At 45.2% G+C, this 23,024-nt stretch overlaps 1 protein-coding gene across 4 annotated transcripts in view; it reads left to right on the plus strand.

Annotated features, from left to right (window-relative positions):
* The window catches only part of LOC133345971 (protein TANC1-like), a 113,654-nt gene that overhangs the window by 60,814 nt on the left and 29,816 nt on the right, over positions 1–23,024 (plus strand). For 3 of the 4 annotated variants that reach the window (XM_061557138.1, XM_061557141.1, XM_061557140.1), the window contains 10 exons: positions 5,725–5,850; positions 6,567–6,848; positions 8,062–8,219; positions 9,923–10,154; positions 11,848–12,014; positions 14,072–14,353; positions 15,255–15,703; positions 19,471–19,579; positions 21,278–21,400; positions 22,788–22,889. In XM_061557138.1, coding sequence (XP_061413122.1) covers positions 5,725–5,850; positions 6,567–6,848; positions 8,062–8,219; positions 9,923–10,154; positions 11,848–12,014; positions 14,072–14,353; positions 15,255–15,703; positions 19,471–19,579; positions 21,278–21,400; positions 22,788–22,889 — 2,030 coding nt within the window. The remainder of the gene's footprint in view (positions 1–5,724; positions 5,851–6,566; positions 6,849–8,061; positions 8,220–9,922; positions 10,155–11,847; positions 12,015–14,071; positions 14,354–15,254; positions 15,704–19,470; positions 19,580–21,277; positions 21,401–22,787; positions 22,890–23,024) is intronic. The other variant, XM_061557139.1, reaches the window with a different exon arrangement.

Below are 23,024 nucleotides of genomic sequence, written 5' to 3' on the forward strand. Positions count from 1 at the left end.
AGGAAAACTGGGCAGCCAATGCATTGTTTGGGAGTTCCTTCATGTTTCCTAGGGAGACAATGTGCACTCAAAGCGCAGCGCATTTTAGTATTTTGCTCGACTGACCCTTTCACAAAACAGAGACCCAAGTTGACAAACGCAGTCGAGACCATTTCATCTTCGTACTGCTGACCTCATCGTGACGGCTGGATTTGAATCGGCAGGCGATTTTTCCGTGACTGGATATCAGCAGTGTTTTTTTGTTACATCAAGATAGCCTGCACGCTTAACAGCGTTTCCAGGGGTTAGCTGAGGCCAACAAAAGTAGAGGACATTCAGTGCATATTTTGCACAAATATGCAACCAAACAACAAAACGAGTAATGGTCACTGTGTCTGGTACCCACACAACTTATGCTTAACCGCCTGGTATTGTAAAACTATCTAAAGCAAAGTGAACCACTGGTAAATGTGCGATTTCCATGCTTGATACTGAAACAGGAAGCCCTAATGTGGCACAGTGGCAGTGGAGCATTTTTTATTCCCCGTTCCCTGCTGGTTAGTGGGCACGGGAGCAGCAGTGAGGAGCCTCGGCTGGTATTTAGCCACGTGCACCTGAAGTGGCCTAAAAATCCTGCACCCTTCATTCAGTTGAGCTTTTTTTTCAACAAAATTGACGGCAAGAGGTGTGCTCTGTGCACATTCATTCACAAATATGCGAGCACTATGCACCACAGTGGCGAGATGTTAACTATCTCGCCTGGTATGAAGGAGGTCGTTGGTTTTATCCCGACCCTGACGCCTGCATATTTGTAGTTTAAGTTTTCTCCCCGTCGTCGCACGAATTTTTCTCCAGGTCCTCGGGTTTTGCACTCCACATGTTTGGCTGCTATACATTTCCACATGATAAGCCACTTTGTTGAGCTATCATTTGTGGCCAGGGAACTTCTGAAAAACAACTACATCGCTCAATGGGCCTTACCTGGCAAAATAAAAATAGTAGTTTATAATAAATTATAACGTCATTCAGGACCGACTCCCTCATGTCATTCAATAATTTTTCTTGAAAAAAAATCCTTAAGGATGTGGTCAAGCAACCCAAGCAGGACTCTTCTGAAAAGAGTCTTCAGACCTCAGTAAGGCTCTACCAGATGTATAAAAGACTGTATTACAGTATAATAACTGCAACAACCTAAGTGCATTCCTGCATCAAAAATGGGGTTTCCGAAAGTATCAAAAAGTGCCCGATCCTTTATTATTATGACAACAATCTGACTCGAATATTTATTATTTTTATTCCTTTAAATCATAGTGGTTCCTGCGGCATTGTGACCTTGAATGGGCAGACACAAAGCAAAGCATGGAAGAAAGCTGCTCCATGTTGAACCCATCTCTGTGGCTCATACCGGCCTCGATTACGATGATAGATGTGATTTATATGATAGAAGGACTTAGAAAATCTGCAACAGTTTTAGCAGTCATGCCCCCTATTTCATCTGCCCATGCCGGGGCCGGCTTTGCTGTGTGGAATGTTAGGAGCCAGGGCAATGAGAGTGCGTAATCGGTGGCGGTCAGGGTTTGCTTGAGGTGAAGCCATGCCCTCGTCTCAAAAGCTTCTTTGTGCCATTTAACGGGGAATGGTGCGGCGTGTTTTCCGTTTCATGTAAGGCTATAGCTGCAGTAGGTCCGCGGCTCTGAGCAGCTGTATAATGGGGGCTCTGTGTGGCTCGTGCTCACCCTGGCTGTGATTGCAAATAATCTCGTGCAAATTCGATACCGTTCAGGTTCACCTTGAAGAGTGTTGAGTCACGGAGGCATAATTTTGATTTCAGAATGGGAGATGGTTTTATTATTATTAATACATTTTAAGCTTGCCAAAAATATATACATGAATGGTAGATTCAGCCAGTTTCAGTTAAGATAATTTGAATGTAGTTTTTTAAATTTTTATTTAATTTTTTCAAACAATTCCTCTTCTGCTGATAGTTTTTCCATGTTATTATGTCATGTATCTAGGGCCCTTGCTGACATTTTATTTAGGAGCAGTTTTGTCAATACATCAATCACTTTGTGGGCGATTACAGTGAATTATACTTTGGCTTTAATTTGGATGCTATATACAGCATACACTGATTAATATACCCGACTGACTACAGTTTGCCAAGCAGTGGTTTGGTTTTTGCACTGTCCAATGCACAATTGACATCTGATTAAGGTTCTCCTAGTGTGAAAATCTTACCAGTGAGTGTCCTGTGGCTCAGTTGGTGCGAAAGCAGAAAGGAGCCCCATAACTAAACTGCAATTACATGTGCTTGTCTTGGCACAAGTGTTGGTAAAAGAGCGGATTCGCACTTCAGACTCGTGCTTGGATGATGTGCGAAGAAGCACTGTGTGTGTGCCTGAATAAGCGACAAAAATACCGGGTCATTGAAGGGTCAGAGCTGCGGAACGTGTACAGCGGGTAATGTGGTGCTGCAGAGTAGCAGCGATGAGACGCCATTATCTTAGCAGGTTTATAAAGTCACTGGCTGTCGGCACGTTTTTGTGGCCTTTTCATTTGGAACTTTAGCAGGTGATTTACAACCAGAATCGAGCAGTAATCCCTTTCTTGTGGCCAGCGGCTTCTGTGCCCAATGAGAGCTTATAAAAATGTGGTTTATAACTTAACCTAATTTGGCATTTTTATTTTGTGTTCTCTCATTGAAATACAATGTCCCCCGTTTGTAGCTATTAAAGAGTTTTATGAATACTTTCTCGGCAGTCCTTATCTAGTGGATGGAAATCTTAATGCCGAGGGGGAGACCAGTCTGCGAAAGGATAATCATTCATTGGGAGATAATAATTGAAACTACATCATTATGACAACGGTGTCCCCTTCACCATCCTGCACAGCCCCAGTGTGGTGAAGTATAGCCGAACAATCCCCATGGCCGAAATGGCACAGAGCAGTCCTTCATCTTGCAGTGGAATTAAAAAAAACGTGTTTAAATATTGTTATTGATGTGTGTTATTGATGATAACGCAGCACTGTATTGCACATTCACACACAGACGCAGTGCATGCAATCGTACACGCACGCTAAACATTTACTCCCACTGGATGCCAGGGCCTCTGAACAGGGAATAGGAACCTGGTAACAATTACCAATCGTTTGCTTGTCTCTCCTCATTCTCCCACCTATTGTGAGTGCCACTAAGAGCACATCTATTAGTAATCTGTGATTGGCCCAGGCACAGCTGCGGGTGCCGCATTACAAGCAAACCTTGGGTGTGAATGGCAGCCTCCGAGGTCTCAAATACGTGCGCCATGGCTGACGGTCTCCCTCAGGAGCGTCGAGCAAACAACGGCCTTCCTTGAAACCACGCCTGTCCGTCAGTCAGTCACTCTTCTTCGAGCGTTTGCATTTTAAGACCTTGCAGCTGCCCGGTTCAAGGTTTATGTTGCAGACATTTTTTTTGCGAATCTACTTTTGGTTCCTCGGGTAATGCTTTATAATGTGACAGATGTCCCTGATGGGTTTACATCGGATAGCTGCCAAAAATAAATAAATAGATAACTAGTTAAATATGTATTTATTTGCATGCAGTGCTAGCCCCCCTAGTTGGACTTTATCCCAGTTATTTTTTTCTCTCGTGGGAAATGGTGGGGATACAAAAGATGCCCATGCTGCCTGTGTATTGCTTGAGTCTTTCCTTCCCCTGGGCTGTTGCAATGTGGGTCTTACTGCAGGTGCTTTGCTAAACACTTTGCTTCTTTTCTAAATTCCTCTTTAAAAAAAAAGCCCCGAGAGAGAGGGGAAAAAAAAATTACTTCCCAAGCTGACGTAGCGATTGTGTGCGAAGAAAGAGCCTTTTGTAGGTGGTTGCTCTGCGTCAATGCGTAGTCGTGCAGAGTGGTGAATGTACGCCGGCTGGATGTACCTTTTTGAGGACTGGAGGAAAAATGAAGTGCTTTGTATTTCACTGGAAGTAGCTGTTTATGTGGGGGTTCAACAGGGCCCTTAAACCCATGCAGGCTGCCCCATTTGTGAACTGAAATAGATATATAATTGAATCTCACATTATGATGCAATGGACCTAATTTCATGATCATTAGGTATCTTGAGCATTGCAGCCTGAAAATGTGAATGCATTGTCCCCTTCATCCTCATGTACCTCACCACTTTATTGGCTTCTTGTTAAATTCTACCCCAATACTGTACATTTGCAGCACTGCCTTCTGATAATATAATAATCCGCATTAAATACAAAACCTAGATAGTAGACGCTGTGGTTGAAATGTTGTTCATTCAAAAACGTTCTTTAAACAGCTATGATGCACTATCTTGGTGCTTAGAATTAAGCTCAAGAGGTATGGGTATAAATCATGTCATCATGATCAGTCAGTCATTCATCCATTATCGAGTCATCAACGTAATTTACCCAGAATAGTTAAGTGGTGAGGTGATGCCATTTGCTGTGCCATCAACCCCGGTTATCTAATGGAAAGACTGGCTTCTCCCATAGCAATATGGAGTTTCCTCCACCAGCTCAGGACTGTCACTGTAGATTAACACCGCCTTCGGCACCTCTGACCACGGACACCTTAAATTATATTGTTCAGTTTAGAAATGTCAATGGCCCAAGTCATCAGCCATCGGCCATGATCTATCCACTGCCGGATGACGTACGCCCTAATCAATGGCCTACATATTCAAAGTAAATCAGAAGCTATATTTCAACTGGAGGAATCTCTGATAAGCTCTTTATAACAGATATCCAGTAACATTCCATTTCTATGATGAATTATGCAAGTTGCTTCAATAAAGCCAACACAACCCTGTCCTTACATGCAGCAAGCCATGCAAAGCATGAAAAAGATAAAAGGGCTGCACTAACTGCTTAAGGGCATAGTTGCCCATTAAGGACACGTGTGCCAGTCTGGAGCCCTTCACTCCGAGGCTCTCGCTTTGTGCACGTATGCCACACTCCATGTGTTTTAACCCCACGTGATAGCCATATCAACATTCATGCCGTGCTTGACAGAGGACAGCCAGCATGTAGCTTTTCTTTGCCAGATATGTTGTATCTGCCATGGCATTCACCCTGATGCTCTGTACACTGCTGCAGTGCTCGGCTCACATCCTTTGCCTGCCTCGCAGCGCAGCAGGGAGCGGTGCTTTTAGTACTGTATTTATGGGTTTCCTTAATAATAACGCTTCTTTATATAGCTAGGTCAGCCCTATGTAATTTATGCTTAATCATAAATATATTATTTTCTAAGGACTGCTTTTGGGAAATTAGTTCAGAGGGGCGACGGGCGCAGTAGAGATATCTCTCTCGATATTTATAGGATTTAATTAATTGAGCATTAAGGTGTAGGAGGGCATTTTACTTTAATTGTGTAATTTTATGGAATTTATAGAGCAATCTAATGGGTGTGGGGATACTTTATTGCTAATTATGGAGGTCCTGTACTTTGTAGTTAAAATGCGATAATTGTAGTGTATTTTAAATAAGAAAGTGATGTTATTACATGCTGGGTAAAATACGTATTTGTTTAAACCCCACATGCATTGCCAGTTGTTTTTTTTGTAGCACTATTCATTTTTACATTTAAATGCATTCACCTGCAACCTTTATTATTGTTTTAATCTAGTATTTTAAGTGTGCTACTCTAACTGTGTTTTATTGTGTCTTCTACCATTTACATTTTTGCTTCTTCACCTGCCGCCTTCGCTGCTGCTGCACCACTTTGGCTCGTGTAGCCACGAGCTCGGCCAAGCTGGAGGACCTCTCCTACTTGGACGAGCAGCGCTGCACTCCGCTCCGCACCTCCATCCGCATGCCGCGGCAGCAAGCAGCCGCCGGTCGGCTTCAGCAGGAGCTGCGAGGTGATGGCATGGGCCAGAAGAGCCCTCCTCTCCCTACCGTCACCCTCATTCATGTTTGTTCCTAAATATTCAGAGGAGCTAACTCTTGAAAAAAAAATTCCCCCCTGAAATATGTCCTCAATTACTTGATCACTAATCCCATGAGTCATCACCCTGCCTTCTCACCACCCAGTTTCTCTTCGAGCTGACCTACAATTAGCATCATTCGACGAGGGCTCACATGTGACCTATGAGCCTATGTGCTACACATTATCATCAGGCAGTGTTTGTGTGGTGTTGACATGGGCACACAGCTGTGTGAATTGCCTCTAGTCGGGTAAACTGTCACGCAAACAAAAATTTTCCCGATGCTCAAATGAGAAACGATGTACTCATTCCTTGTGGGCCCAGTTGGCAAATGCACCACCACTTTTGTTATTAATGAGCACTGTCTTGTAAATGAAAATAAACCTTTGAGTAACCAGGCTGCATTTATAAGTGCTGAAGTTGGTAAGCATTTTCTGCCTCTGCAAACACAGTCCCTGAATTGTATTACCTTTCCTGTCAACAAGAATAAATACCTGCTATATTACATTTAAAAGACAGTCACACTCCATAAGCTATCCGTGCACCGTGCATCTCTGCCTTTCCACACCTCACTGTGTTGGGGTCTCAGATTTGGGTCCGTGTGGCTGTCGGGTTCGGAGTTCATTGCCGTGCTTTCTCCGTCCCTACAGCTCGCTTCTACCCGTTCCAACCACCGGAGGCTGTCCTAAAGCCCCTACTCTTCGAGGTGCCCAGCATCACGGCTGACTCCGTGTTCGTGGGCCGGGACTGGCTCTTTCATGAGGTCGAGGTGGCACTGTGCAGCGCCGACTCGCAGCGTAGCCGCGGGGCCATGGTGGCCGGGGACATCGGCTTCGGAAAGACGGCACTGGTGTCGCGGTTGGTGGCGCTCAGCTCGCATGGCAACCGCATGAGGCAGATCGTGTCGAGCAGTTCCAACCCAGCCCCCAGGGGTGAGTGTGGGCCAAACCCCGCAGCGCCTGCCCAGGCAGCAGTGGCGATTTGCGACTTTGCTTTTGGAGACGTGACGGCCTTTGTCTCGGCAATGTGTGCAGGTGCTTCATTTGAATAATGAGAATGCAGAGGAAGTGGCGACATCTGAGCTTCCTTCACAGGATGGGAGGATGAAATCCATGCAGCTTCCTGCAAAAGAGCCGGTCTGGCTAGGACCCAGCTCTAGTGCTTTGTTGTCTTCATATAAATGTGTTTGTTCCGTCTTGCATTTATCAATAAATCACCTGCACGTGTCGTCTGAAACTGGGAAAGTCGAGTTGGAGATGCCAGTCCCTTCAAACCAGAGCCACTGCTGCAAATAAAGCTGCCTTGTCTTTTGGATTGTACGTGCAAAATGTCACGATATTATTTTGCCGTTTTCCAAAGGTTTTTGCTTCTGCAATAGGTGTTTAATTCTAATTTGTTTTTCTTGATAATAAGCTTGGGGGCCCAAAAGTGGATATAGATGCCGAGCCTGCTAAGCATTCATGTGATATATTGTTGTAGTGGCAGTTTAATTTGCTTACAAAGCCCACCCTTGCAAGATTGTAAAGTTCCTCTATTTAATACTCTGTATTTTTGAGAGTGCAAAAACACAACAGAGAATTAAAAGAAATGTAATATATTTGCTGGGGGGTTATGCTACAGGCTCAGAATAGATGGGTGTTGGTGTTCACTATATTTCGTACACTGGCTAAAGCTGTCTACATGTGTTTTCAAATATCGAATTCAAGAATAATGAAAAATATGTTGCAAAAAAGCCACATTTGTTTCCATAATTTTGACGAAATAGAAGCAGGTAAGTATGAGATGATTAATTAATTCATTGCTCAAAGGTGAGTGTTATGTTAATAATATGCACATCAAATCATGCATATCAGAATCGATTACTAAAGGAATGTAAATTATATGCAAAATATAAGCTGATATTACCTTCAGGCTAATGGAGTGGATAAACCTTTTATAAAAGAGAATACAAATGAAACAGCAAAAATGTAAAGTCCCTTGATTAAAATCGCGGCCAGCAATAGTGACAAACTGTTGAGCAACACGCGCATTGTAGCGAGCGCTGCGGATTTTTAGGATAATAACCCCGGGGACAGGTTAAGGGCCCCGCCAGTGGCTTGGCGCTCATCTCCAGCTTGCTCTGCTTGCGCTGGTGTCTGCGAGCAGGTGCCGACTCCCTGCAGGAGCTGTCCCTCACCTACACGCCACAGCCCAGCCCTCACAGCAGCAGCAGCAGTGCCAGCCTGGTCAGCACGGGCAGCTGCCCAAGCACCCCTGAGCTACGGAGGCTGCGCGAAGGAGCTGTGACTCGTCTGGCCGCGCGGGTAACCCCCTCGCACCCGAACAGCCGCTACTTCCATCACTTATTCAACTCAAGGCTTTTGGGATTGAACGGTTAAAGGTTTCGCTAAAGTTTTCTTAAGGATTTAAATGCCTACCGCCCAAGGTTGGAACACAATCTGGATGCATTGTGGTGGTGGTGGTGGTAACGAACACCCGTTAACAGCGACTTGGAAGCGTTGGTGGATCACGCAGGAGGCTATAATGTGTGCTTGCTTGGCAAACATGTTGCTGTTGTGTATAAGCAGTAGTGCAAATAGATTGTGCAGCTTGACTGTTCTCCGCAGACGTATGTATGTTTTCTGTGCGCACTCAGATTTTCTCCCACATGAAAAATGTCCCTTTTATGAATTGGTTAATGTCTTAGGCAGAATCCTCCTAATAAAGAGTAGTGACACTCAGTGTTGCTTTGGTGGGTAAAGGGTAGAATGTAAAAATGCATATCATCTCATTTGTATTGATGCAGAACAAAGATGCACCAACTGGATGAAATCCAACAATAACAGGTGTCCAGTCTGATAATAATTTTGGCCCATGCACAGCAACAACAGTGATGGATTATTTACGTACAGAGAGAAGCCTTGAAGCAAGTCTGTTTATACACCGGCAATGATAATTAGCTGGTGTTGGAATAGATGGTGTGCTTACTTTGTGGGCTCTTGGGTTTCGGTGTTAAAAAACAGCCTTGGCCTCCGATAATGTTTTGTGCGTATAGTGTTCAAAATATTTGTCGCCTTATCGACTGAGAATACAAGCGTAGAGCTATCTTGAGCAAGATTTTTTTTAATTACCAGCCTTCACAATTTGAACTTTGCCCAGTGCGTGCCAGTTTGTTTATGCTTGTAATGAGCATGTCAATCGGTTTCTTAAAGTTGTAATTGTCTCACAGCAAGATTTATAATGCTTTCTGTCCGGCTGGGTAGGGCCATGGCATTAGTGCTTGTCTGGCAGTCAGATATTTAATGACTTCAATTTCGGAGCAGGGGTCAACTCAGGCCATTAACCATCCATTTCAAAAAAATTGTACCACACTGTGAGAAAGTAACTATGGTCATGTACTGTCATCAAGTTAGATTCGTTTCAGCTTACATTCACTCGGAGCTCAGGGAGGTTACTATGCACTACCGAAAGGTAATACATAAGTGTTTTACAGCCCTTTTCTCAACCCGTTCCTGGATTCAATTCCTAAAATTCTCCTTATGCAGTGTCAGTCATGGAAGTTAGTTGTTGGCCGTACTTCACCACGCTTGTTATTGCGGGTGGATAGCACTTGCAGCTGATGTTAGCCACGGTCAGGAATCCAACTCAAGTGACTGGGCTCAAAACATAGTGCGCTCACCGCCGCGTCACTAGCTTCAAACAAATAAAGGTGCAGCCCTGAGGTTTCTTGTCCACGCCCCTGTTGGCAGAACGTACTCCACTAGAGCGAGAGCCAGAGAACCACCTTTAGAGGTTATTTTCCTACCCATCCACGACGGCTAGAGGTCTTGGAAGAGGTGGGAGTAACCCAGACTTTATCCCACCTCATGTAACCTCCCGAAAGACTAATTGTGGTGTACTCATTTATATACCCCTGGGTGGATAGAGGTGGCGGTGATTTAACAAACTCGCCCGTTGCGTTAATTTCCGGGAGCCGCCCTGTTTATAAAGCTGTCCGCTGTTGTTTTGCGTGATGTGTCTTTCAAAGGTGGTGTCCTACCACTACTGCCAGGCTGACAACGCCTACACCTGCCTGGTGCCCGAGTTTGTACACAGCACGGCGGCGCTGCTGTGCCGCTCGCCGCAGCTGCCCGCGTACCGCGAGCTGCTCATGCGGGAGCCGCACGCGCTGCCCGTGCTCAGCCTGCGCTCGTGCGTGCAGGACCCAGCCGCCGCCTTCCGTCGCGGAATCCTCGAGCCGCTCTCCACCCTGCGCAGAGGTCGTGCCCCTTGACTTAACCCCTCCCTGCACCCGGCAGGCACGCGTGGTCGTCAGCCCGGGAACGGGAAATAACAGTTGGGACATCGCCACCCTGGGAGGTCCCGTATTCTGTGCGGCTTGGACATGTGATGTGTTTGGGGCTCCAACACTGTCAAGATGATGTTTTATGGAGAAGGCAAATTATTGTTTAACTGAAATGGGCTTTCTCCCTGTACAAGTACCAATCTGGATCATAGTCAGGACTCCTGCCCTTCCACAATACAGGATTAGAACGCACGTGAGAATTTCTTGTTCTGCTCTAATCACACACTAATCTCACTGAGCTGCCACGTGGCGCGCGTGCAAATGCTTAATGTGGATTTGCATGATTTATGCGAGGACACTTCCGGTTTGTTGTCCAGGCTCTGAAAAGCCCGGCTGCGAGACTTAATTCTCTACTTTGTATTCCAAGCCAGTGTGCGAGAGATAATTCTTCTTCAGGCTGCAGGCTGCGTGTGGCTGCCGTGGTGCTTTTACGGGTTAGCGTTATAGGACCGTTGCCTAGCAGCCCGTGACAGGGTTAGGGATGTCTCGTGGTGATTCGAGGTTGTTATGGTAAAAGTTGGTGATAAAGGCCCGACGCCATCCTTGACACCAATGCTGTGACCCCCTTCACCCCCTAGCATGCCTCTTGGCCCAAGGCAGGGAGAAGGAAAATCTGCTGAACGTTTATATGTGTTGCTTAGCGGGCTCTTTTAAAGCAAATATGCCGCTCGGTGCGCCTTCGATGGTTGTATAGAATTGCAGAGGCATTAAATAGTACAGTAGAGTATGTTAATACATACTATGTTATTGTGTTCATAAACATTAAACTCAAGATAATATTTCCACTACCAGACGATCATTACTTAGAATGATTGTTGTTATTTTATGAAGAAATGTTTGCATCGATTAAGCCACAAACTTTGTGAGACATTCATAGTCTGCAGTCAAATCATTTTACTGTCCAGTTGAGTAATAATGAAATACACCAATGATTAACGATGCTATAATGTAATGAATTCAATAACACCGCAACCATGATTAATAATGCCAATTAATGTCTAATTGGACTGGTGGTAAATAAAGCCATATCCATAAGTTGAGGTACAAATCACATTTTTTTTACTTTTCCAGAACCCCGGGTGCAAGTGAACGATGCTAAAGAGGCCTTAAACCGGTGTCCCCTGATTCTGTTGCTTGTTGATTTCCCCCGAGAGGTGTTGGCGTAGTTTCTTAGGTCATATTTGCAGCAGTCTTTTGCAGCTACGCAGATAGCTGAGGAGAAGAGTGTGTGTAACACTCAAGAGACGTTGTTCAAACGTAATTTTGACTCGTTTATGAAAGACACATGATCTATCGTGGAGCATCACGGTGAATCGCGAGGCACCAAGGCCCACAACCAAGGTTTCTGTCATTCGATCGGGATGCAATTAATTTAAACAAACAACGAACATTTAATTTGCTACGTGTCCGTTTTATGTAACGTGAAAGGAGCGATGAATCACACATGTGAATGTGAGAAACGATTTTGTAGCTGTGTTTTATTTGGCTCTCTTCCCTCCTTAACGCCGCCTCAGGACAAAGTGAAGGGGGGTGGACAGGTAGCGACGAGGGAGCTCGGTGATACTCGGGCACTCACGTCTCATGACCGTGCCCGCTGGTGATTACAGAGAGGAGAATCCCGGAGGAAAACTTCATAATCCTGATCGATGGCCTGAACGAAGCAGAGTTCCACAAGCCTGACTATGGAGACACCATCACCTCCTTCCTTGCCAAGATGTTGCCGCGGTTCCCGTTCTGGCTCAAGCTGGTGGTGACCGTGCGCTCCAAGCTGCAGGTGACGGGGGACGCGGTCAGGGGGTGCGTGGAACGGGCGCCATCACCACGGGAAGGCTCCAAGACGCACCGAGACATGTCGTGCTGTTTTGGTTTTCTCAGAGATAGTCCAGCGACCTAATCCTGTAAACAAATATTGGTGAAAATGTTGAATTCACTGCAGAAATGTAAACAGGATTTTTTTTCCTATCAAAGGGAAAAAAAAAAGATCTTGACGTTTCAATCAACTTGCATTCCGGATATTAAGCAATGCAATATAAGCGCTCGATTAAAAAGTGAAAATATCACTAAGTACTGTTAAAACAGATATGTGTATCTGGTATTTACTTGTGATTGGAATGACCTGTGTTATCAGATAGGAATGTGTTGGCTGCGGTGTGGACGTTAGGAATAGAGGCATAGAACGCCTCGGTGCTAATTCACACGGCGCTCAAGCCCTGTGGGAAGTTAATATTAGGCTTCAGATATGCACTTTGGCTGCTGTTATTCTTGGAAAAGCATTCATAAATGCAAAGTGCATATTTTTCCATCTAAATTTGGTTGCAGATGTTCTGTTAGTAGCAGTCTGGTGTGGTGTTTTTCTCCACTTATTTTCGAATGATAGCCTATAAAATAATGGTAACTAAAAAAATGTGTATAAAGCATTTGCGAGTTTAATTTTAGGAGCATTTTAATTACATTTGTGTGTACGTATGCAATGGCGGAGCCAGGATTTTCAGGTAGGGGGGGCAACCCCTCCAGCAATGGGAAATGATAGGAGTTGTTAGTAAGTAAGGACTTGTGTGCGGCGATGGCACAGCCATCGGTCGAGGGTCGAATTTGAACCGTGTATGATCGGCATCGCGCTCGCTGAAGGTGAATGCCTTCAGGGAAGTCGTGTACTGTATACGCAACTGCGCACAATTCTGTGAGTCACTTATAACTGCTTTGCCGTTACGTATTGACAATTATGGACTCGGACTATTGTCCTATCATCTCATAGAGTCCCTGGCACGTAATAATATGCTACACAGTGGCAGTGGGGGTCGCAAAATGCCGATTTATTACTTATATACCCCAATGATCCGATAGAAATTAGGGATTTCGATCGGATCATTGGGGGGGCACATGCCACCCCACCCACTGGTTCCGCCAGTGTACGTATGACTTTATTAAATCGGATGAATTTATTTGATGTAATTTTGCTGGCTAATCAGTTTCCTTACAATTCTGTAGGGGGTTATAATCATTGTAGCCCAACTAATGCGGTTATTTTTAAAGCTATCATAGTGTGGAACGAGAGCAATGTGTTAATTAAGTGGCAGACACCCCATCTGAATTGAGAAGCGGTCACAGATGACAGATACAAAAAATGTACGGTTACTTTTTCACATTCTAACGACTAGAAATTTGTCTTACACCATTATTTTATATGTTCTGCAATCAGATACTTTTCAACTTCACGTTTAAAGTTTATGTTTTACGTAACATTTTCAGCAAACCATAATGAGAGTAGTCGCTGCAGTCTAAAGGGCCTGACTCTTGACTGGAGTTTATCCAATTTTGTGTTTTACTTGCTGTGCTTTGTTGGCTTCCACCGACAGTGATTTGTTTCCATGTGTTCAACGTGGGGAAAGGCTGCTGTCCGAACTGGTCCAGTCAGCTGCCGTTAGAGACACCGCTTAGCAGCGCAAATGAGTGCCCTTTACCTAAAGCGTGATTAATCTCCCCTTGAAGTGGGATGGCGAGCTACTCTGTAAAACCTTCCCTCCATCTAATAGCACTTGCTTTCAAGGTGACCTTCATTTACATGACCAGCATTTGGCAGAGCATTCGTAAATTCAAAGGGCTCCTTGTTGTAGACGTAATGAAGATTTGGGAGCATTCACGCCAATTAAATATTACATTCTGATGGGCATGTACCTATCCGCCTGTCCTATGTTGCACTCCCTTCGTCGCGCTGCAAATTCTAATTACTGTTCACCCACCTACTTTGCCTTTCTCGTGTTATCCCTCCCTCCTTTCCACTCATCGCCACCTCTTTATTTATTGACCCCATCCCTCCTCCTCTACCTTCAGGCCATTGTGGAAGCTTTTCCATTCCACACAGTATCCTTGGATGGCTTTGGGGAGCGGGAGGAGATTTCCGCAGACCTGCAGGCCTACGTGTCGTCTCGCGTTCAGAGCAGCTGTGAGATCCAGCAGAACGTGTCTCTGGGCACGGGGCGTCTGGACACCATCGCTCTAGGCCGCCTCGGGGGCCACCTGTGCTCGCTCAGCCGTGGCTCCTTCCTCTACCTCCGCCTCACCCTCGACCTCATCGAGCGGGGTCACCTCGTGCTCAAGAGCTCCAGCTACAAGGTCGGCTGCAGGGTCAGCTGATGGGTTCACTTTTGGCCATGCTGACGCTTCACCGGGCATGTAGCGATCCGCGTCCCCCCACCTCCCCAACTCGTCGTGAGCAAATGATTGTGATTCCGTTGAAGAATCAATAAAAAAAAATTATGTTGTGATGAATGAGGTGGCCTTTAGAGGCTCCAATGCCCACGTTAAAGATTTATACAGAACATTTCTGAATTTAACATCGGGTATTCTCGCACGCACAATGCTCTTCTGCGTGTGTTGTGAGAGCCTAAGGGTAGATTTTTGTGTTATATGCCTATATTTGCCTACTTTTGAGAATACACTTGTTTTAGTATTCAGCTATATCTTCATTTATTACCAGGTGAGAGCAATTTGAGATACTTTGTTCAAATGCAGTTGCAAAAATAGATACAGAAGAAAGAAAATACAGGACAGTGAAAAAAGATGTATATAAAATGCCAAAAAATAAACCCTTATTCAAGGCAACTATTAATAAGTGTGCCTTTCCTATAATCAAATGAATAACTATGATAAAGAGCTTCCATTGAATATTTGTATTTAATAATTTCAGGAGGCAGTACAGCAAATAATCACGAGCTCTGCATGTTGGTTTTCTCTGGGCGTTTGTGTAAATATAAATGGCAAGGTTAGTACGAAACATCTCAGACAGCTACGTACCTGGGGGAAATACAACAGGTGGACAAGAGAACAAAAACTACTCATCAATAAATAAACTTAAATAGAAATAGGAAGCAGTTTGACGACGAGTATATTAAGAATCCAGCGATTTGCACGCTCGATGATAGCGGAGCTCGCTGCTGTTGCTGCTGCTTCCGCTGTTGCTGCTGCTGTTGCTGCTGCTGATGTTGCTGATGCTTCTGCCACCATCGTCTTGCAGGTGGTGCCGGTGTCACTGGCCGAGCTCTACCTGCTGCAATGCAACATGCGCTTCCCCACGACGTCCGCCTTCGAGCGTGTGCTGCCGCTGCTCAATGTGGCGCTGGCCTCGCTGCACCCGCTCACGGACGAGCAGACATTCCGCGCCGTGGCGGCTGGTTGGGTGGCACCGCGTGCGACGGCGTCGTCGGGCAGGTCGCGAAGGGCTGGCAGCGAGTTGGACGAGGTGGCACCGGCTGATGAACGCCGGCAGGACGCGCATGCGGCGGCGGTGGCGGGGATGGCGCCACCGCTCTCCTGGGAGGATTTCCAGGCGCGGATGGAGATGCTGTCGGCGTTCCTGGTGCGGCGGCGCGACGGCACGCGCATGTTCTGTCACCCGTCCTTCCGGGAGTGGCTCACCTGGAGGGCAGGGGAGGGGCAGAGCACCAAGTTTCTTTGTGACCCGAGGTAAGCAATAAAACGGTCGAGTACAATAGTCGCATTGTATCTTGTAGGTGGCCACCTATGAAAAGCAGGCTTACCGTAAGTGTTCTTGGGTCTTTCGGTAAAGTCACGTAGATAGGTTCAAAGAAAATAACAACAGCGGTCGTATTCAGGACGACGACTGCTTGTGTTTTGCGATCGAAATGTCGTAGTTGTTTGTTATTTTTTGTTATTTTCTTTGAATCTATCTATGAGACTTTACCAAATGACCCAAGAATTTGAATTCCTGCAGTTACGAAAGCTTTAAGTCAAGATTTATCGTAAGTACTGTACTAAAATCTACTTTTAAAATGTAGGGGGTTGGGAGGGGGAATTTGCTCTTTTCCTGTGATACAAAGGGTTAAAGCATTCTTCAGGGCATTAATATTTGGATTTGTGTTTGCAATTGTAAATGTCTTGTGTTTTACTAGAGATTTGAGTGAAAAAGCTTTTGTGATTAACTGCAGCTCGGTGATAAATTGAATGAACAAGGGAGTGATTTTTCACTGCTTGTCAAATGCAAATCAAAAGTTTGGCAGGAAATGCTTTTGAAGTTTTTCCAAAATAATATTTGATTGCCAGTAGAGCATGAGCATTCTCCCTTCTCATGACTGATTGCCAAGCTCCAGACTTGTACGAGCAGGAAACGCAGGATTAGGCCGGTGCTCTTCTGCGTTCACTCGGGAACCTTTCCTATCACATGCTGTGCTGTTGTCCATGGTTAGGCTCTTTTTAATGTGGGGAACAAAGGGTCCGTTTCGATCAAGTTGCGCAAGTAACTGCATTGGCAGTGGTTTCCTGACATGTGACCAAACAACAAATTACTGAAAGGATATAAAAAAAAACCTCATCACTGTTAAGCGTTGACAACGATGATGGCAGCAGCAGCAGTGAGGCTCTTTGCACATTTTTATTGTTTGGACAAATGTCATTGGCTCAAACAGGCAAATTAAAGATTCCTGCATAGGCTTATGTTTCCTTACAAAGGCGAGTGGGACAGACAGGCTTTAAATGTGTGTGTCTGTGAAAACAATCTTGAGGAGCAGAGGTGCCCCTTCCCCCGACCCCCCACTGCCGCTCCCCCGAGGCAAAGCCTAATTTGGAGCTTCGCGCATCCTCTTTCATGTGCTCAGAAACAATTCTAGGCATGTGGATATCTGATGGCTGCGGTGAACTGACACCAGACAAACGCGGCCAACTCTAACGCGGATCTGGTTTGGCTTTGCAGTCAAAACACGCAGGAAGCCAGATGTACACTTTGCATACCAGCATGGATGACCATGGCCGATAAAGGACGAGGCTTTGCGTACTTTGGGCTCCCACGTGCCGGCACGCTGCTGACTTGTGTGCACCTGTGATGAGCATTGTCCAATGCAATGTCCAATGCGAAGGCATGTTACCTTTTGAAGGGGTTCAAACATCACACTGCGTTACCGCAAAAGACCCACCACGAGGCAGATGGCCAGTGATGGGGGGACATTCACACAATTGTATCTGCTCATGGGGCCAATGTATGAGGACACATGATATGCTAAATAATGAAAGTGCTCAAATCCCAGTACTTTACCCTTTTCCTTATTGTAATTGTGGAGGATATTTGTTATAAATAAATCCCTTTGGCTTGTCTGTTGGCTTAGATGCTGGCCTCGATAGGCTTTGGTCTGTCATGCTGGTGACTTTTAACATATTGTCAGTTTACATAACTTTCAAGGTGGGTAGTTTCATTAAAAATATAAACACAGAGTATGCAAATTCAAAACACAAATATCTTCACATCTGATATATAAAAGAGTGAGTTATCTGTAATTAAACATTTCCTCTTTGATATAGCTTGTTTCTCATCGCCCTCAAAGCGTGCAGTGAATGCTGCAGTAGAATTAACTCCTAAGCTGGCGACGAGGCCAGAAAAATGGATTTGACTTTCAGAGCGAGGACATTAATGGTAGACCATATTGTGTGGTATTTCGAGTGGGGGCCAATGGCTTTGCCCGAATGCAGCTTCACAGCTATTACAGTTGCCAGCACCACACGGGCAGTCTCTTGGCCACTGCGGTTGTCAAGTCCCCAGCAAATCTTTCCTTGACATTTGCAGGCAAGGGTCTCTGGCAAGCGGTACGCGTCTTTGTCCTTCCTTGCCATTTACACCCGCTCAAGTATAATCTGGAGGTTGCCTCACAACCCCAGTCGAGTTAATTCTGAGTTGGACCAAGTGGCCCTTTTAAGGGAAAGAGTTTTGTTTGTGTTTGGCAATCGATGGACGAGTACACCCAACTTGCATGGATTTTTTTGGGCGTCGCTAATTGGGCTGAAAATATCACTGCACGTTGGCAATTGCGTGCTCGCCGCCCGTAAAACTGTGTGCTCTTTGCTTTACTTCTGCAGTGTTGAACCAAAAAAGGAAATGTTGACGACTGTTACAAATGCTTTGTTTGTTTCTTTAAAAAAAAAAGAATGTGCCTGTGTGAGCACAATGCATTAAATCATGAATCCTCCTGTATAGTGCAGCTCCATCAGTTTATTTATTGTCTATTGTGTGGCATAAGCATTGCCAAGCTCTGGTGTAGAGCGCACTCCAACGCAGAAGCTCAAAACGCAATGTGGTAAGCACATGCGTCCGAGTTGTTACAATCGTGTTGAGAAGTTATTGAAGAGAACTAGGCACACACAGACATACACACATAGCAAGATTAATGATGGAATTGTAATTGCTGGGCAATTAATGTTATTAAACTGCAAGAAAGAAGTCATAAGTAGGTCGTATGCATAGAGCAGCACAGTTTGACTTGAGCCTGCCAACAATGTCAGACACTGGCTATTAAACGATATTGGAAACAGTGTAACTGGGCTGGATGCTGAATCCTCTGAAAGTGGAAACACATGCTGTGATTAATGATCCGTTGATAGCTGTAAAAAAAAATTACATCACTTTTGGTGCCCGCCTCGTTAGATGTTGTAAAGTTCTGCTCGCTGAGTACAAAAAAAAGCATGCCACTGATTACCTGCTCGAGTTATAACGAAGGTCTTGTTCAGATGTGTCTCTTGAAGTTTCACCTCCTGCGTTGAGGTTAATTGCTGGAAATGTTCCTTTTAATTGGACATCTGGAACACTTTACTGAGGAAGGCGGTGTGAGCCGTTTATTTTCTAGTGGGTAGTGTTAATGTGTTGCTCGGTAAATAACGTTAGGTCTCTTTTGAAGAACACTGGAACATTTATGCCTAAATCTTAAATCTGAATTCCCAACTGCCTGCGCTATGCATTTATTTAAAGATTTGGAGGAAATTATGATCCTTCAGTATTATACTTTTTCAAATGCTCATTTGAAAAAAAAGGATATTTATAGGCTTGCTTTTGTAGCTACATGAAGGCACTGTACATAATTTTCTTCAAACCCATTCTTTACATTTTAAACAGAAACACCTTTGGAAATGCGAGACATGGTTTACTTGGCATTGATCCCATTTTCAGTGATTTGCAGGTGTACACCCTGATGCTTGTGCTGTCAGTATTGAGATACCCATCTATAAACTAAACCTAGAAATGAATGGAAAATCCACCCAAGGTCAGTCATGTGCATCAAAAAAGAATGACAAAAGGAAGCTGGTATAGTGACAATCGGCACCTGACTTGTACAACTGTTGGAATGGGTCTCTCCTTGTAGTTGGGGAATGTTGTTTGTGGGGCGGGGATGGGGGGGGAGCGTGTTGACTCTGGCGGAGCGGGTGATGACGGAGTGCGATGTGGGTTTGTGCAGGAGTGGACATGCGCTGCTGGCCTTCCTCTTCTCGCGCCAAGACGGCAAGCTGAACCGACAGCAGACCATCGAGCTGGGCCACCACATTCTGAAGGCACGAATCTACAAGGTGAAATGTCAATGGGCATTCACCCACGTGCCACGTGCACACACAAAGACACAAGTTCCCTGTGTAGACGTGGCTGTCGACAGAGGTCGCAAACGGGTTTTGATTCCTTACCCGTACCCGGCCGCACCAGGGTCGCAAACGGGTACCCGTACCCTAACCGATACCCGGCTACCCGTACCCGGCCGGGTATCGGGTAGGGTACGGGTATCGGGTACCCGATTGCGACCTCTGGGATGAAGCCATGTTGCAGGCGCGGGTGGGTTGATTCTAGGAACTTGAATTGTGAGAAGAGACAAGACGTTGGGAAATGAGTGACAAACAGTTACTCACCAGTGACTCACGGCCTACCCGTACCCGTACGCACCAGGGTCGCAAACGGGTACCCGTACCTGTACCCGGCCGGGTACGGGTAGCCAGGTATCGGGTAGGGTACGGGTATCGGGTACCCGATTGCGACCTCTGGCTGTCGGTGAGCACATATTAAGACCGGCATGGGACATGATGGGGTGGTGTGGCGTGACCAGAACCACGCCCGACCATCTTTGTCTCCCCAATTCTGATGTTTACACCCCCATACAAGGTACTCATTTGAGTTCACCTCGGGGGATACCCAGGGCCAGTTAAGATATTACTCTTGCATTACTATGAGGGTTATAATGCAGTGCATTAACCACTTTGCTACAACTCCTTCTGAAACACACCATGATGTCAGTCCTACATCACTAAAAAGAGAATCCAATAACTAATTGAATGTTGGCAGGAGATTTGGAAGATTTTCCAAATTAATTAACGACAACAAATGAGCGTTTCATTTGATCCACACACTTCCTTTTTCTGGCTATGGCCACATGGCAGTTTGATGCGAAATTTCTTGTTTTTACCCCTCATCACCCAACAAGATTGTCTCGTTTACAAACATTATTTATACATGGCCAATATATGGATACATTCTGACTGATAAAGCTCCTCCTTAAGACTTTGCGTGGCTGAATTAAACGTTAATGTATGACCACGTTTTGCTCAAACTGCGTTGATCTGCATCAGGTAGTGAGCTCGAAAATAAAGTGCTGCAGTTGCCCACCACAAATGGTATTTTTATCGATTTTGCTCTGGCATTAATCTTATTTATTATGTTAAACATTGCCGACAAACATCATCTGTGTGTCACCATCAAAATCGGTGTCATCATTTGATGCTGGTCTGTGGCCAAGAAGCCTTGAACACGACACGCCCAGCTCCAGGGGTGATATTTACACTTGGAGTTATCCCACCACCTGCGCAGCTGCTCAGCTCACCGCGCCTCTTCAATGCAGGCTTCCACATTTACGGTGCTCAAAGCAGAGCTACGGGAAGCTGTGATTAAGTGCAACACTTTGCATGAAAAGGATTCTTTGTAGATTTCCTTTTTTTCTCTCTTTCTTGAATGTTAGAATCAAAACACGAGCCTGGAAAGGCCATCCAGTTTAAATAAACCCCTGAGTCTGTTGGGATTGCTATCAGCCGTTAAGTTTGAGTTTTAAGAAAACGTAAATCTTGCTGACTTTCCGGTGTTCACGTTATTATTCTCTGGCAGCAGCTGGATAACCATCGGGTTCTATCCCATGCAGACCCATCGGCGGTCACATTCTCACACTGTGTGCAGCTGTGTGCAGCTGTGTGCATTGCACTCGCAGACATTTGTTTCTATGCTTTGCGCAGGGCTTAAGCAAGCGGCTGGGCGTATCCTCATCAGTGCTGCAGGCGCTGTGGGTGGCGTTCAGCACGGACGGGCTCTCGACGGCGCTTGCCTCTTTGCGCAATCTGTACACACCCAATGTGAAGGTAATAGCTGCCATTGCCATGTCATCAGGGCCCCTGGGTTCAGTTGACGATCACAGCAGCTGTCAAAAGTTTTTTATTGTGACTACATTTGTTTACCAAATAAAGCTTCACTGAGTCACATAACTCTTTCTTTGGAGGATCCTGCCAATTTTTTGCGGTCGGGGATGATGTTTGCTGCATATGATAAGAATTTAGTAAGTTGAGTCACTTGTGGGTAATTTGGCAAATTTGGACCAGGACATCTGCACATGCTTGCAAATAACATCCTGGATCTTTAATGTCCACTGAAGTAGCTGACAAGTATTGTTCTGGTTAATACAACTGCTTTATTAATTGGGGTGGTCGCTGGATTCGAACCGTGCACCTGTGCAGCAAGCGGCAACTCGATTACACTGGGAGGTGTCACCAATCCATATGACGGGCGTGACTGGGGGCAGGGGAAGATGAGGTTGCATTTCAGTGAGATGTCTATGAAATCTAGACATTTGTTATGGTGATACTCGGTTGACAGTGGTACACAAACACAAATAACAAAAATGTGCCATGAAGAAGGAACATTGCCCAAAATTTTAGGTTATTATATATTTTTCATTTTCAGGCGGTGTTGTTGACCAATGTGAGTTTTTTCATGATACCTAGAGATATATTTTATGGCTGTCTTTTTGAGAGGCTGCAGGAAGTTGAATGAACAAATCTTGTCTTTTCAAAATGTTGCTGGTGTTGACAATATTGGTGAATTGATTTTTTAAAAAACCTATGTTTGTATATAGACCAATTCTATGTGTTTTTTGTACAGAATGAGCAAAACGGGTTTCATTTTGAGAGATTCCCTTATTGAACCCAAGGTCAGACTTTTCAATGTCTTGGCATTTGGTAAATAAAAAACTATCTTTTATGAATGGGTTTTCAGTTGAACTCTAGAATCTCAGGTCAAAGGGCAATGCTTTATCTTATCAGATCTCTTGGCAGCAGGAAGTAGCTGTATAACCTGCTGCCGTTTGTACAGACTGTCTTGTTTTTTTATAAATAAAAAACATGGGTTCCATGGTAACATTACCAAACTGTCAGTTAGGTAGCTGACCGCTTTCCCCTTAAAGGATGCAATGGACTGACTGATCATTCATTGTGTGAAGACTTTTCCTGTGTGCTTTGGGCTATATCTCATAACCCGGTTCTTGCTGATATTTGTTCAGCAGGACTGCATTCTCTTCGTACAAAAGCAAGGTGCTTTAATACTCTTTGACGGCAAGTGTGCCGAGAAAAAATTCTTTAGTGGCTCCCCTATTCTTGGCCGCAAACAAAGCGTGTTTGTAGTGGCCCTTAAGTGACTTCTGGTACTTGTGTTTTGCGCGCTGGTTTGGTTTTCGTTGTACCCACCTCCGTACAGGTCAGTCGGCTGTTGATCCAGGCAGGCGCAGACGTGAACCACCGTACAGAGGCGCTGGGCAACGCACCCATCCTGTGCGTTTACTCGCACCTCGGTTATCAGGTGAGCAGCAGCGCCTGCAGAGGCGGCAACGTATGGCATCCCACTTTGATCAGCTCTGCATTCATTCAGCTATTGTTGTTACCAAAAGGCAGCTCATATGTTCTCCGGCGATTTCTTCCCATTCAAATTTCCTCC

This window comes from Lethenteron reissneri, chromosome 23, assembly GCF_015708825.2.
Source record: "Lethenteron reissneri isolate LAM-NWPU_2019-01 chromosome 23, ASM1570882v1, whole genome shotgun sequence".
Classification (NCBI taxonomy): domain Eukaryota; kingdom Metazoa; phylum Chordata; class Hyperoartia; order Petromyzontiformes; family Petromyzontidae; genus Lethenteron; species Lethenteron reissneri.